Raw genomic sequence first — 15,477 nt, forward strand, 5'->3', positions numbered from 1 at the left:
TGCAAATAGGTTTAGACTCCTAGCAGTCAAACTGGAACAGCATAATAAATCCTCCCCTAATAACAAGTCAACACTTCACTTTGAGGGTTAAACATAGGGGTCTGGGTGAGACACATATCCAAAAATCACCCAGATCGGACCAGGGGTTCGGGAATTATGGAGGGTTAAAGTTTTGACCGACCGCATGGCAAAAGTATCCAAAAATAGTTCCATGTATTTTGGCCCTGCGGTCGGTCACAGAAAAGGGAAGAAAAACACATGAATTGCCTGGGTATGGAGCCTGGGGAGGATTCGAATGAATCCCCTTGTTCGTGGGGTTCTTTCTAGTTTCTACACGAATTGCTGGAAGTCTGGAGGTCTCAGCGGTGTTTGCCTAGTCGAGTGTCCGATTTTAGTTCCAGACACTCAATGGCAAAACACCGCTGTTCGGGAGTTTAAGATGGCCGCCGCCACGTGTTTGTTTCCCGAATGGCGGCCACCCAGAGGACGAAGAACACATTACGTAAATGGGCAATTACCCGTTTGCAACATTGTTGCAAACGGTAATTGGAGGCACACTTATTCCTGGGTAGTCTGGTTGTTCGGTAGTTTCACTCAATATAATGAATGGAGTGATTCTACCGAACTATCAGTCGAATGCTGCATACACATATACAATTTACCGAACACATAATAACATACATAATATTTAAGACAGCCTGAATGCAATCTGCTACACAGTCTTAAAGGGGCATTGTTCCTAAAAGTCATAATATGTCCACGGATGGCCCTTAAAGGACTAGTAGCAGCAATATAAAATACCACATGCCCAAATATTGCATTCAAAAGTACAAATTTGCCAGGGGCCATAGTCAGCAGGTAGGAGGCGGGCAGCCAGGCCTGTCCAATGCCCAGTGGCGAGGCGGGTTCCGCCACAGAGCCAATCAGGCCTTAGAGTCTTATTTACATTGTTTTATGGATGTCAATCAGTCAAACTGGTCTGAACTCTTGCCCATGGCTGAATTTGCCAGAAACAATGCAAATCATAAATCCTTCAATCTTTGCCCCCTTTTTGTAAATAATGGTTATCACCCCACTGTATTGCCTTTTAATTTTTCGGGCACTGATATTCCTGCTTTGGACACCTGTTTAGCCTCTGTCCGAGACACTTGGGCTTCGCTGCGTGTGGCATTACAGTCAGCCTCTAAATGTACTAAAGTTCAGGCTTTCAAGCGGCGTGGTGCCAATCCTGTCTATCAAGTAGGGGACATGGTCTGGCTTTCCACGCGTCATATTAAACTCAAAGTTCCTTCCATCAAATTGTCCTCTATACATAGGGCCTTATCGTGTCCTTCGGTGTATTAACCCTGTGACATATTCATTGGCCCTCCCTGCGCACATGAGAATTGCTAACACGTTCCATGTGTCCCTGTTGAAGCCTCTCACTTGTAATCGGTACACGAAACTGGTCGCCCATCCTCCGCCTCTGGTGGTTGGTGGGCAGGAGGAATAAGAAGTTCACTCTTTATTGGATTCCAAGGTTTCTAGAGGTGTTTTATCTTATTTGGTAGACTGGAAGGGGTATGGGTAGGAGGAACGTAACTGGGTTCCTGCTGATAGGGTTTATGCTCCCCATCTTGTCCGGTCGTTTCACAACCGCTTTCCTAACAAGCAGGCTCCTTCTCGCCTGATGGGCGGTCTTTGAGTGGGGGGTACTGTCACGGGCCTTGGCTCGCCGCGAGGTGTGGCTGCACCCGACTGGTGTGACTGTGCCGACAAACTGAGCTTACCTGCTATCCCCTGACCATTCTCTGTCTTTAACGTATTAGTCCGGCCATTCTAAGGACCAGTGTACATTCTGTACTTTTTGTTCTGTCTGTGTAGATGTTACATAGTTCTGCGTGCTGGACCTCACTAGCAGTCGTGACATAATTATAATTTCTTGTTCTCCAATATTCTGTATATTTGTATTTTAAGTGTTTTTTACCATATGTCTAAAGACAAGCCACCAAAGTCCTTGTTCCAGTTCCAATTAGCATTGTGTGCTAATTCTGTTTTAGCAATGTATCATGCTTTATTTGTTCAGGGATTCCAATAGCAAAGTTTTCGGACCTGCTTGCTGACTGCACTGGTCCCGGAAACCAGTTTAGAAAGAACTAGACCTGAGTTCAGCAAGTGCTTTTGTAAAGGCAGTAGTTAGACAGAGGTTTCGATACTTGCATGGGAGATAGAGCACTGGCAGAGGGGTTGATACCTGTCTGGGAGAAGTAGGACAGGCAGAGGGATCGATACCTGTCTGGGAGGACAAGCCTGTCCAAAGGTCAGCAGGGGAAGCTGTAGCTGCTGGCTTGACCCCCGGTCTCAGTAATGGTCTTCGCTGGTAGATGTACATCGTGACACAGCCTGGGAAGTCCATGAGGTGGAGAGGGACCCTTCCCACGGTCACTCTCATTTCATCAGCAGTTTTGATTCTGGCCGCTCGAGCACACACAGACACACACCTCATGCCCAGTAAACACCCAGACACACTCCTCATCCACAGCAAACACACAGACACATATCATCCCCAGCATACAGTTAGACACACACTTCATCCCCATTACACACACAGACACACATTTTATTCCCAGCACACATATAGAGACACTACCATTGCAGAAACATATATGTTTTTTTTGGGGGGGGACAGCATTTCAACCTTGGACCCAGGCAGCACAATGGTCTTGGGCCGGCCCTGGACTCGGCTATTGGTTTTTGCCTATCTGATTTCTGGTTTCCTGACTCGGCTTGCCCCTGACCATTCTAATTCTAACATTGTATAAGCCTGGCCATTCTGAGGACCGGTACACATATAATCTACTATCACATATACACTGCGTGTTGGGTCACTAGGTATCGTGACAGCACAACCCTGTCACAGCATTCATACTTTGTATTCATGATCTGCAGTATGCTTTCACACCCAACATTCAAAAACTACGCCAGCGTAAGCACACTGCCAATGACATTCACACATAGTATTCATATATTACCTAAAGTAATCACACACTGCATATATTACAAATGCATTACCTGATCAATTGACATACCACATACCATTTCAATAAACAGTAAAATGTAAAACATTTTATAATACACTGTTCACATATTGTCTTGTATATGCATACTATACACTCAAAAATAAACATCTACCTACTATATATGTGCATTCATTCAGAACACAAGAAATTTTCAAAATTACTGACAAAATAATGTGTTTGTAAATGATTTCTAAGACCTTTTTCTTTTCCGGCTAGAGGCAGCACCCCTAATTCTGTGCCAAATGGTAACCAGCAATGCCTACACTTATCATTCAAATATGTCTACTGCCACTCAATTTCAATTAGATAAGGCAACAACCACAGCTTTATTTAAATTAAGAAATGGTGTTCAGCATTACTTCAATAAGCTGTCAGCAACAGACATCCATTAAAGGGGCAAACACCACAAGCAAAAAAAGCAAGCAAATATCAAAAGAATGAAAATGTCAAGGATTTGTTGCTGACTTTGTGACATCATTTGCTAATTCACCCTGCCTATATATTAAAAAAACATTTTTACATTGTTAACATTAACCAGAAAAATCACGAAACTTAGTGGTATTCTAAGCCCTGGGTCAGCATCCATGTTTTTCTCTCCTGATTAATTCAACGTAAAACCTTTCTATTTCAGTGGATTTTTTTATGAATACACGAACAAGGAAGGCATTTTCGTGTTTGCTCAAATTACATAAACTAATAAACTATAGATATCCAGAATGCATTACATGTAAACTATGAGACACAGTCAGTGTTACTGACTAGAGTGAGAATTGTTGGAGATTAGAAATAAATTCAATGTGACTCTGAAATTTAAGGCCAAAATAACCAAATTGAAAGCATAGCTGATTTGGCATACTTTTCCAGTTCAGCTATTTTAGCCTTAAATTTAAAATCTATCTAAATTCACATGAAATTCATGACAATTCTGGCTTTAGCCAATAACCCTGAGTAAGATGAATATTAGAGACTTTTTTGCAACATGTTTTGTATCTCAGGGCTATGTAGATGCCTGCTATTTTTGTTGCAAATGTGTGCTTAATCTGTTTATATGGTATATGGTGGCAGCTGATCAAATACGTTTTGATGCTTTTTTTTATTTTCATTCCATATGAAGTATTCCCAGAGAAGGTAGACTTTAGACTATGGAAACACAAATGATATTCTTCCATTTCTAATTTTGGGGACACTGTTGCTTTAAGCATTTTACCACTTTTGAAAGCGTTCCAAATTACTTTTCTGTAATAACTGGACCAACATTTATACTCCAGCTGGTTAAGAAAATGGGAAATACTGTTTTTTAACCATTGGAGAAAACTGCCAAAATGTATTTTTCTTTTCAAATATAAAGAGAAAGGTCTTGAGAAATAGCTTTTTTCTTTTTTATAATACTTTCTGAACACAGAAGCAAGAGTTTTAATATTAACTGATAATGTAATTGAATTTTAGTATTACAGGCAATTTTAATACTTTACATCAAAGCAGTGGTAAGTTGAAAAAATATATTTTTCTCTGTGCATTTATATTAACTGTGTGTACTTCAAAGACGTCATGTCAAGAGTCTGGTTTGTGAAATTCAAGAATGCTTTAGGCCACAACGTCTCTTGATTTCAAGCTTCCTTTATTTGGCCTTCTACTAAATATAAATGAAAGTCAAAATGCAGGGGCCTGTTTAGTAAACAGACCCAGTTTCTAAATATTCAATTTCTATTGATCCCAAACCAGGACATGTATTGTTACATGTTTGTAATCATGAAATGACCTTTTTGGACACTGAGTGTTAGTGGTACCAACATATAGAAGATAATGGGATGATATTTAGGTGAATGTGTTGCCTTGGATTCTAGTCTACTAACCAATATACCAACATGCAATCGGTGGATAAAAAAAAAATATTGAAACAATAAAAAAAGATACAAATGCAGCTGCAAACATTAGGTTGCCTGAAAATTAGGATTATGTTTAGCTATGAAAAAACAGTCTGACAAAAAAAGGTATCAATATTATAGTGTTCAAGGAAACATGAAAGAGACGTGAACACTCAGATTGCAGTTGAATGTGTCTCTAAAACGATAAAAAAAAACGTATTTAGCTTATTTAATCTACATATAATGTATGTTACCAACTCCTATATCTTGAATCTAAAACCTTTAACCCCTTAAGGACACATGACATGTCTGACACGTCATGATTCCATTTTATTCCAGAAGTTTGGTCCTTAAGGGGTTAAAAAACTCAACTAGTAAATATATATATGTATATATATATATATATATATATATATATATATATATAAATATAATATTATTATTGTTATTATTTAGAAAGTGCCATTGCTGTACAATATATATAGTTGGTTGTTTTTTAAATAAAAAAAAATACAATTATTTATAGGATTATTATGTTTTTATAAGTTAACTTTCGCCTTACTTCATGAACTTTTATAGAATTTTTTAACTCCTAATCAAAAATTTATTGAAACCACTCTCATATGACACTTACAATTCCAATTGGATATTCCATAAAAGGTGATGATCTATTCATGCAAAATACACATTTCAACAATAAAAGTAAAAATAGAAAAGTTATGCAAACATCATACTTATCTATTTTTTTTAAATGTTTTAACTGAATAATATCTGTTTTATAATCTGACCTTTAATCTAAGTATTTATTTTTCCTTCTGTAGGTCTGTTGCCTAGTAATTAGAGTGTGCTGTATAGCTTTTACAAAATAATATAATTATTGTCTTTCTATAGTGTACCTACGAGTTGCATGAAAATGCTTATTTGGCTATAATAAGAAATGTGCTATAATTACATCTTCAAAGGAAAAAAAATCTAATAATTCTGGAATGTTAAATTTGATGGACGTTCTATTTCTACCAAGGGATTTGTCACTCTGTAACCAAATTATTCCTAAGGCCATAAACTCTGGCGGATTGCATTTAGTAGCTGTCATTTCACTTTTTAATTCTGCCCAAGTTAATGTTAAATTAGTACCTAAATTAGTCCCACTTGAAAGCTCTCCAGCCTAGAACTGAAGAGCAATTGTCTACATACCAGTGCTACAAATTAATTGGCTTATTCCTTTGAGGAGCATAAGCTTCTTGTATGAAGAACTTCATGGTTTGTTTATAATAATGGCATTTAAACAAAGTGCTGTTTTTATTAGCTCAATTGGGCCAAATTGCTTGCTTTAAGTCATTGTACTTGTTTTTAATGGCTTGACGTAAACATTTGCGTGCATAATGTGTTGAATATGATTTGTGTGTTATTAAATAAAATGCTAAAATTAAAACATAAATTTAAGGTTTTTTTTAAATATATATGATCATTTTATATATAATATATTGTTATACTCTATTCTACACTTCTACTGGTAAATGAATGAATAGCCCATATCCCAGTTGTAGCATGTTGTCTTTAGAGATTATCAGCATATAACAATAAATACTGGATATCATCAACAATTCTTTGGTAAGATACAATTTTGGTGCCTATTTCCATCCATTAAAATGTCATAAATCACATTTCTTCAGTTATCAATGAACCAATAATGCAAAATATCACCTCGGAAATTGTAATAGAGCTTCCTGTACCCTTACTGGGTACTTCCTCTAGTCACAGTTTCCTCTTACTATCAACTCAATCCAAAGTCTTCCACCAGAATCCAAACGCAGAGATTAAAGCCTTTATCACAGTGTACTAACCTTATACCCTGACATCTGCCTGTAACTTAATGCAGGGTAATGCAGTTTCATCCAAGAACCAGTTGACACGTGGTTAAGGGTAAGAGTAGGACTGGTGACTAACTTGACACTTAAGGAAAACACTTTTAACACTTATTGAATGGCCATGCAAACACATCAATATTTCAACAATACCATACAATAACTAAAACTGTACGTGATGCTATGCCCTTCCTCTCCAACCATGTATTCACCCAGTAGGAGATTCCCAGGCTTCTTACTGCTAAAGGATGTCCTTATATCGTGCTCTGAGACTCTAAGTTTGGTGGGTGGAGCATTTTGGCCACACAAAGTCCCAGTTACTGGTTTAGTTCTAGTGGTCTGTCTGGGCTGCACAGGCTAGCATATCTGGTCACCTTGTACGCCACATAGATACAGGGTGATTTAGGCATAAGAGGGGGAGAATAAACCAGAAACTCCATCTTCCCTATCTGGCTCCCTTGTCCCACACCTCCAAAACCAAAATCTACCCCTAAACAGATTCTAATTCCAGACGGCCCAAAAGTAGCAAATCCATGGAAAGGATTGGATGACAGTGCCTTACACAGGTCTTCCCCTTGATGCAACTTTCCCAAAGGTGATCCAGAACCCCTGGACCCCAGTCTAAAGTGGTATTCTTCACATAAATAATTTGCCTTTGCCCAAGACCGGGTTTGGATAGGATGTCCTCCTCAGCTGCCCTATATATTTTAAACACTTATAAAATACTTTTAGAATTTCTTATAATTTGCTTACTCCTTTTGACCATTTGCCCCTCCACATCCAGTTTGGATTGATATACTTTTTTATACTAATAAAGAATGTTTGCGTTTTAAACGCAAATGAGTAGTACTAAATCACTTCTAAGGGGAATTTTTTAACATGTAAATTTCAATGCGACATGAACCATAAAACTTGATTTATTAGAGGCTGGAATTAGAAAAAAAATAGCACTAGGTAAAATATCTAATCACTTATTCTAATAAAAAAAAAACTCTCTGAGTGAGCTAAAAAACCTCCATGTCTAATCTCACTGCCAGTAAATAAGAAACTAAAAAAAATGTCAATTTTCAAAGTTAAAGCTTTTGAATGAGACAGTTGTCTCGATGTGAGACATGTCCCTTTAAGTCCTAACACCCCTTACCTAACTCTGGATGTTCTCACTCTTAAAATTGGAAATCTTGATGCCATTAAAGTGTTCATGAAGTCACATGGCACTTGGTTATCTCGATCCATAACTATATAACTAGGATCTAACAAACCATGGATCCGTCTTGCAACTTGACGAGAGAATGTAAGGTTTATAAGACACCAGATAAAGTACAGAGGTGTCTCAATGTACTCCCTAGTCCCTAGTAACGTAATAAAAATCATAAAGAACAGCAAAATGCAAAATCAACAATAAATTACAGAACCAAAATAGTGACAACATTATAGTGGAACTCCTATTAAAAGATCAAAATGACTGTTGAGCTAGTGGGGAGAAAAGGGAGAGAAACCTGCATCTTATCAAAAAAAAATCCTTGTGATTCAGATGGTCTATATAACTACAGTGCAATCTTAATGAAGATCCGGGTTAATTATGTACTTTATCGGTTATTTAGCGTTGTGGGTTATCCCTCAATTCAAGGTTCCTTTAGCACACCACTTAGTACATCTGTGTATGTACTTGCGCTTTATAAGACACCAGTAGCAGCTGTGTTGTGATTGGCAATTAAGGAAAAGCTTGGTTGGGAAAATAGATGTCTCGACATATCACTGTCCATCCTTTGTATCAGAGGCAAACGGTGTGTGCGCTTACTGATGCTTAGCCCCAGGTTCTACATATTATACATGCATAAAAGATGATATGTAAAGATTTAATCAACACACATCATTTTTATCATATTCATATATATAATTAGATATTGTCAGTTCTCGCAGGTTTCCCTGTGTTTTTGAAATAATAGTAAAAGTGTTTAGTTATGGGGTAGTTTAGATATATTTGTCCATTTCCATTAAAGTTACTTGCCGAAGTTGACTCACATATTCTGTGACACATTTTGTAAACCGCATATCCCCAAGTGAACTGTTCTGTTGCAATATGAGGTTCCTGGGGTGGAAGGAAAAGCAGAAAAGCATGAGCTTACTTTTATGAAAATCTCCGCTTGCAACTGACCTCACAAATCTTCTTTACATCCAAAACAGCTGACTGGTATAATACCAGAGATAAGCAGAAATAGGCAGAAATAACATTTATTCAGTTTGTGATCAGCATTTATTTAGAGGGTTTTATTATTTACTGTCTTGTCAGTTTGTTTGTTTGTTAAGTAGATTAAGCCAACAAAACACTGATCAAAATAAAGTTCTTCTTAATGCTTTTGTTCCTCCTTTAAATCATTATAAACACCAATTACACGTCCTTTGGTTAGTCCAAGTGTGTTAAATTTAATTTAGACGTACTAATGATGACATTTTATGGCAGAAGAATGCATCGAAATTGTTTATGTAGGAGTAACATTGGCTTAGTTTTATTGTTTACTCTAAATTTGATCTTTCAATTTCATACATTTGAAGCGTGATATTTGGTAAATTTAAATCCATTAATTTAAATATAACAAGAGTTACTTTCTGTGATCACTTGTATCCTTCAGGCAATTTTGCACTGATGTTGCACTCTAGACATAGCATTCTTGGATGTGCATTTATTGGCAAGTTATATAATGGTGCCCAATAATCATTTAGCTTCAGATGTTACATGATCATATTAATAAAATAGTTAAGTTCCTTTAACCTTTCCTTGTAAGTTTTATCCTGCAATTCATGAACCAGTTTAGTAGCCCTTCTCTGAACTCTCTCTAAATTATCGATATCCTTCTGAAGATACGGTCTCCAGTACTGCGTACAATACTCCAAGTGAGGTCTCACCAGTGCTCTGTACAATGGCATGAGCACTTCCCTCTTTCTACTGCTAATACCTCTCCCTATACAACCAAGCATTCTGCTAGCATTTCCTGCTGCTCTATTACATTGTCTGCCTACCTTTAAGTCAGAAATAATCACCCTTGAATCCCTTTCCTCAGATGTTGAGGTTAGGACTCTATCAAATATTCTGTACTCTGCCCTTGGATTCTTACGTCCAAGATGCATTATCTTGCACTTATCCCCATTAAATGTCAGTTGCCACAACTCTGACCATTTTTCTAGTTTACGTAAATCATTAGCCATTTGGCTTATCCCTCCTGGAACATCAACCCTGTTACATATCTTTGTATCATCAGCAAAAATGCATACCTTACCATCAAGACATTCTGCAATATCACTAATAAAAACATTAAAGAGAATGGCTCCAAGTACAGATCCCTGTGGTACCCCACTGGTGACAAGGCCATGTAGTAGTAGGGGTAGATGGATGGGCTAGAATGAATAGGTTGCCATCTTACAGGATAGCAGTCATCTTAATTATCAGTTAATAACAGCTTGGTAATTGCTGGTTGTTGTGCTTGTTATACCTGCTTTCCAAGTGCTGTTTGCGGCCAGGGTCGGTATGGATATCAAAGCTGTCCTCTCTGCCCTGAGGACTGAGGCCTTACAAGATGGGGGTCTGCACCTGCAGACTCAGCTGGCCAGTCTTCAGGCCTCCGTGACTGTTGCCGCTTCCCCTCCCAGTGGCAACGGAGGTCCCCAGAGGCGAGCTCAGCTATCGAAACGTTTCTCCTCTCAAGGGGAATCTACAGGCCCTCTTGGGCTCAGGAGTGCAGACGTGGCCTCGCGGATCTGCTTGTCTGCGGCCATGAGGCTTGCTTCACCTCCCTTTTGTGCTTCTGTCACTACCCGTGCCTGTCCGGGTAGTGACAGAAGCACAGTGACTGTCTGCGCCCGCTTATCATCCCCGTCTCCAGCCCCACGCAGCAGGAGCCACAGTCCTTCTTCCCAGGCTGGCTGGTCCACAGCTACGCAGACTGATGGTGCTTTGGCGCAGGCTGAATCTCCTTCCGCGGCCGCTGAGGGTTTTCTGGTGGCCTTGTCTTTATCGGTGGCCCAGGCTGGCAGTGTGGAGGTCAGGTCTCCAGGCGGATGAGTAGCTTAAGGATGTCTCCCGGGGGGCAGAGGTCTCCCCTCCTGAAGTGGGGGTGGTGGCTGGGAGTAGTGTGAGGCGGCTGTCTCCTACTCCTTCCCATAGTAGCTCTTCTAGCCCCCTGCCTTCCCTTGGGGTGCTGTCTGGACCAGCCACTGGTGGTTAAGGCTCTGCTACACCGATCAACTCCTGCACCATCCAGTGAGTCCGGTTCTGCATTGGTAGATGGTCGGGTGGGGTGTGGGGGTGGCTCGGTTTGTTCTGGGGCTTGGTGTTCACTAATGGGGTATCTGAGGGGGCTCTTGGATAACTGGGAACATAGTTCAGTGGCCCCTTCTTTGGATGTGCAGGTTAGGGCTTGGGGTACTCTGCCCCAGTGGTCCCTGACTCTCCTGTCACCGAGGTGGCACTGCTGAGCATGGAGGTCACGTCGGCGGTGCTTTCTGTGCTTGTTGGGCCTCCTGGGACTGCATTTGTGCCAGGAGGTGTGGGACACAATTTCAAAAGGGGAGTTTGTGGAGACCCTCCTGATAAGGAGTCTAAGGACTCTGACAAGGACAAGTTCCAGTATCAGAAGATCCACAAGACATTTGGGAATTTCGATCCTGGCCAGTATTATAGGGGAGAAGGCGCCTGAAAAAATGGTCTGCACTGGATGTCAGGTACATGGTGGGTTAAGCTGGTGGCGCTATGATGAGCAGTTTCGCCAGCGGATGGCAGTTCACCCATCCGTTAGCTGGGATCAAATGGATATTGGTTTGTGGCTGGCGATTATGACTCGCCCAGCCTTGAATCAGGGCAGTATGTCGTGCTTTTTTGGGGGAGGGGTGTGGAGGGCGGCGTGGTTGGACACCCCTGAGCATCGGCCTTGCCCAGGCGCACTTGTTGCTGCTGGCAATACAATGAAAGTCAGTGTGTAAATGGGGGTCTAGTTTCAAGTTTAAACATGAATGCTCTGGGTGTGTGGGTTCTCACTCAACATCCCGCTGTTTCAAATGGGGTAAAGCCAGTAAGCACGGAGATACCGTGGTCTCAAAAGGCGAGGAAGCCGGTGGACATCAGCACGATGTTCCTGTGGATAAGCCATTATAGGCACCGCAAGGCAGCAGAGCTGCTCCTTGGGGGTTTCCGTGATTGGTTTTGGATTCCTTATCGGGTGAGGGATTCTCCTGGGGTTTGTTGGAATCTCAAGTCGGTGCGGGATCATCCCGAGGTGATGGCTGACAAGTTCAATAAGGAGCTGTGTTTTGGGCGGATGGCTGGCCCATTAACGGCCCCGCCAATCCCTAACTTACGTGTCTCCCCGTTGGGGGTGGTGCCTAAGAAGGAGCTGGGTAAGTTTCTGCTGATTCACCATTTGTCCTATCTGAACAGAGCCTTATTCACCTCTTGTCTCTGTCAATATTATTTTGTATGTTAAGTTCTTGTTAGATATTCCAGTTATTTAATCAAGTGATCAATGTTAAATACAATAATAAAATGGAATAATGAATAGCCCAGATATTTCTCCAATCTGGCATTTATGGCTGACTTTTTTTGCTAGTTCGTACCAATTGATGCTATTCACAAACTTGTGGATAGACCTCCATGTTTTATTAATGCTTTATTAATTTTGAAAAGGAATTAGTAAAATGGCTCAGAAATTATATTGTTTCACGAATAAAAACAATTTATAGGTTATAGTATTTAACCCCTTAAGGACCAAACTTCTGAAATAAAAGGGAATCATGACATGTCACACATGTCATGTGTCCTTAAGGGGTTAACTTCACCTTTGTATTTATTTCTCATTGTCTCCTCTGTTTTGAATGCTATGCTAAAGAATAGATTCACATTAAACCATGTTTAAAAATAAAATGTAGAGTCATTGTTGATAGTAGATACTCAGTAGATACTGCTGATATTTGATAGCAAATATTACTAATAGAGACATAAGTCAAACATAAATCAAGCTCTTTATAATTAAATGTTGCCTCTTCCTTATTCATTACAGGACACAGAGATTTTGAATACAGCCATTCTCACTGGAAAGACGGTAGCAGTTCCAGTCAAAGTAGTTTCAGTTGAAGAAAAGGGATATGTTTCGGACATTTCAGAACTGGTCGAGTGTAAGTCTTCTGATGAAGATGTCGTAAAAGTAAGCAATTTGATTTCATCACATTGCAAATGTCACATCAATCTTAAATCTGATCTCAATGCATCAGCCATACTATAGGTGTTCATGTCTCTTTATTGTTATAGATAGATTTTTAAAGTGATACTAAAGTGTTAAGAATACAAACTTGGATTTCTAACACTATAGTTCTCTCTGACCCCCTACTTCTCCCCTCAACTTATAAATGGTTAAAAGCACTTTATTCACTCACCCGATTCCAGCGGCGTTGCCAGTGCTCTGCCACTTCCGAAGTTAACTGATGGGCTAATGCACATGCACAGCAAGCGCATTAGGCCTTCCCCACAGGAAAGCATGGAATCATTGCTTTCCTATAGGGATTTGACTGACGTTGGATGTTATCATGCAGAGTGTAATGATGTTCAGCGTCAGTTAGGTGACCTAAAGCCTGGTAAAATACAGAAAAAAACACCGGTAGACAGCCACTAGAGGCTGACTTAGTGCTGCAATGTAAACATTGTAGTTTCTTTAAAAGTGCAGTGTTTTACATTGCAGGACTAAGGGCAATCGGGCCACTGTACACGGACCACTTGAATGAGCTAAAGTGGTCTTGGTGTCTATAGTGTCCCATTAATGTAGAGTGAATGACTCTTGGGATAATTAAAATATTTTATATAACAAGTGGACCTTCATAACAGAGAGAATGATCTCTAACTCAGCAGGATTTAACATATTTCCCAATTATGCTACATCAAACTTGCTATTAAATCACTGTGACTTACTATTTGTTGAATAGACCACATTTATTAATTCATCAAATAGCAAGGTAATCCCATTCACCATTAACATCTGAACCTTAAAAGCGATATCTCACTCAGGAACTTTGTATACAGTATAGAAGAGTTGGTGATGGTTAAAAAGCAATGTTTTTTTTAAGGTTCATTGCCTTTAAAGTCAGGTTTTGGCAATGGCATTTAATATTATTGGTCTGTAAATGGTTTATTTTAGGGAGGGATGAAAGTCAATCAATGATCAACATTGAAAATGAAGCATGACAGATGGCTTAGGTTAACATACTACAAATCACTGTTATGGAGATCAAAAATATGACTGAACTAGAGACACCTGACATAAGACCTCCCTTTCCCTCCCCACCACAAAACAATATAGAGATGCCGAGGCTGAGGATAACAAAATGTGTGTTATAATAACAATGAAGATCTGCGTGTTTCCCAGACTTCATATAAAATTGCAGCTTCCCATCTCCAACTCCATCAGGATAAAGCAGCTAAACAAGAGGGGGCTTTTTTTAGGGAGAGTCCTATAAGATTGGGCATAATATCTGAATGATAAATATGTGTTAGGCAGTGCACAATCTCTTCAGGTCCAAAGGGTCATTTTGTAATAAACTCAATGCTTTGGATGCATGTACACTGTTTCAATTGTTTGATTAAAAAGGTGTTGAAATAAAACCACTTGTAGTAAATCAAATGACCCATCTGAAGGTTATCTATCAAGGGTAAGTGAAAGTTACCGAATAGCAATGAGAGCAGTTACACAGGAAGCTGAAGTTGTTACATGTTTTATTGGCATTGCCTTAAGCAATACACTTTTAAAGAAGAACTGTTTCAACTGAAAAGCTGCCAGATTTGCATCTTTAGGCAAAAATTCCATTTTCCATCATCTGGGATTTTGACCTTGAAAAAGGAAGACATTTTTATCAATATTTAGTTGCAGATAATGCGTGGTAGATTAGGCACCTAAAATGTTTAACTTGAGTTTCTTTCATTGTAATATAAACATTGGTTTGCTACTTTAGTCTTTTTAACATAGTTTATGTTGTCATTTGTTTTTGAAAGCAACTGATATATACAATTGTTCTATCATGAAATAATGGTAACATTGGAATGTCAAGCAATGTAAACCTGTAAACCACACAGCTAGAATCCAAATTTGTTGGATCCTACAGTAAAGGATCACTATAGGGTCAGGAACACAAACATGTATTCCTGACCTTATAGTGTTAACACCACCATGTAGCCCCCCTGGGCCCCTCATGCCTTCATAAATATAGTAAAAATCTTACTGTATTCAAGCCTGCAGCTGTAAATCTGCATGCTGTTAGACTCAGAAAAACAAGCAGTCTGCTGACATGTGGTAGGCTGGTAGCCTGATCCAATCACAGTGCTTCCCCATAGGATTGGCTGAGACTGACAAAGAGGCAGAGCCAGGCAGATCCAGCATGATTAAAACACAGCCCTGGCCAATCAGCATCTCCTCATAGAGATTAATTAATCAATGCATCTCTATGATGAAAGTTCAGTGTCTGCATGCAGAGGGAGGAGATACTGAATCACAGGATGCTGTGCACAGTGCTCTGCTGACAGCAGATCTGAGTGGATATGGATAGGCATATTATGCCTCCATCAACTCCGAAGCCCCTCTGGTTCACTCGGAGTGACTGCAACTGGAGGTGTTCCTAGCTTTCAATGTAAACACTGTATTTTCTTAGAAAATACAG

At 39.7% G+C, this 15,477-nt stretch overlaps 1 protein-coding gene across 1 annotated transcript in view; it reads left to right on the forward strand.

The window, feature by feature from the left end:
• The window catches only part of TMEM132C (transmembrane protein 132C), a 594,712-nt gene that overhangs the window by 506,622 nt on the left and 72,613 nt on the right, over positions 1-15,477 (forward strand). Inside the window, exon 5 of the mRNA XM_063454339.1 lies at positions 12,837-12,980. Within this exon, the coding sequence (XP_063310409.1) occupies positions 12,837-12,980 (144 nt within the window). The remainder of the gene's footprint in view (positions 1-12,836; positions 12,981-15,477) is intronic.

Source organism: Pelobates fuscus, chromosome 5 (genome assembly GCF_036172605.1).
Source record: "Pelobates fuscus isolate aPelFus1 chromosome 5, aPelFus1.pri, whole genome shotgun sequence".
Lineage (NCBI taxonomy): Eukaryota > Metazoa > Chordata > Amphibia > Anura > Pelobatidae > Pelobates > Pelobates fuscus.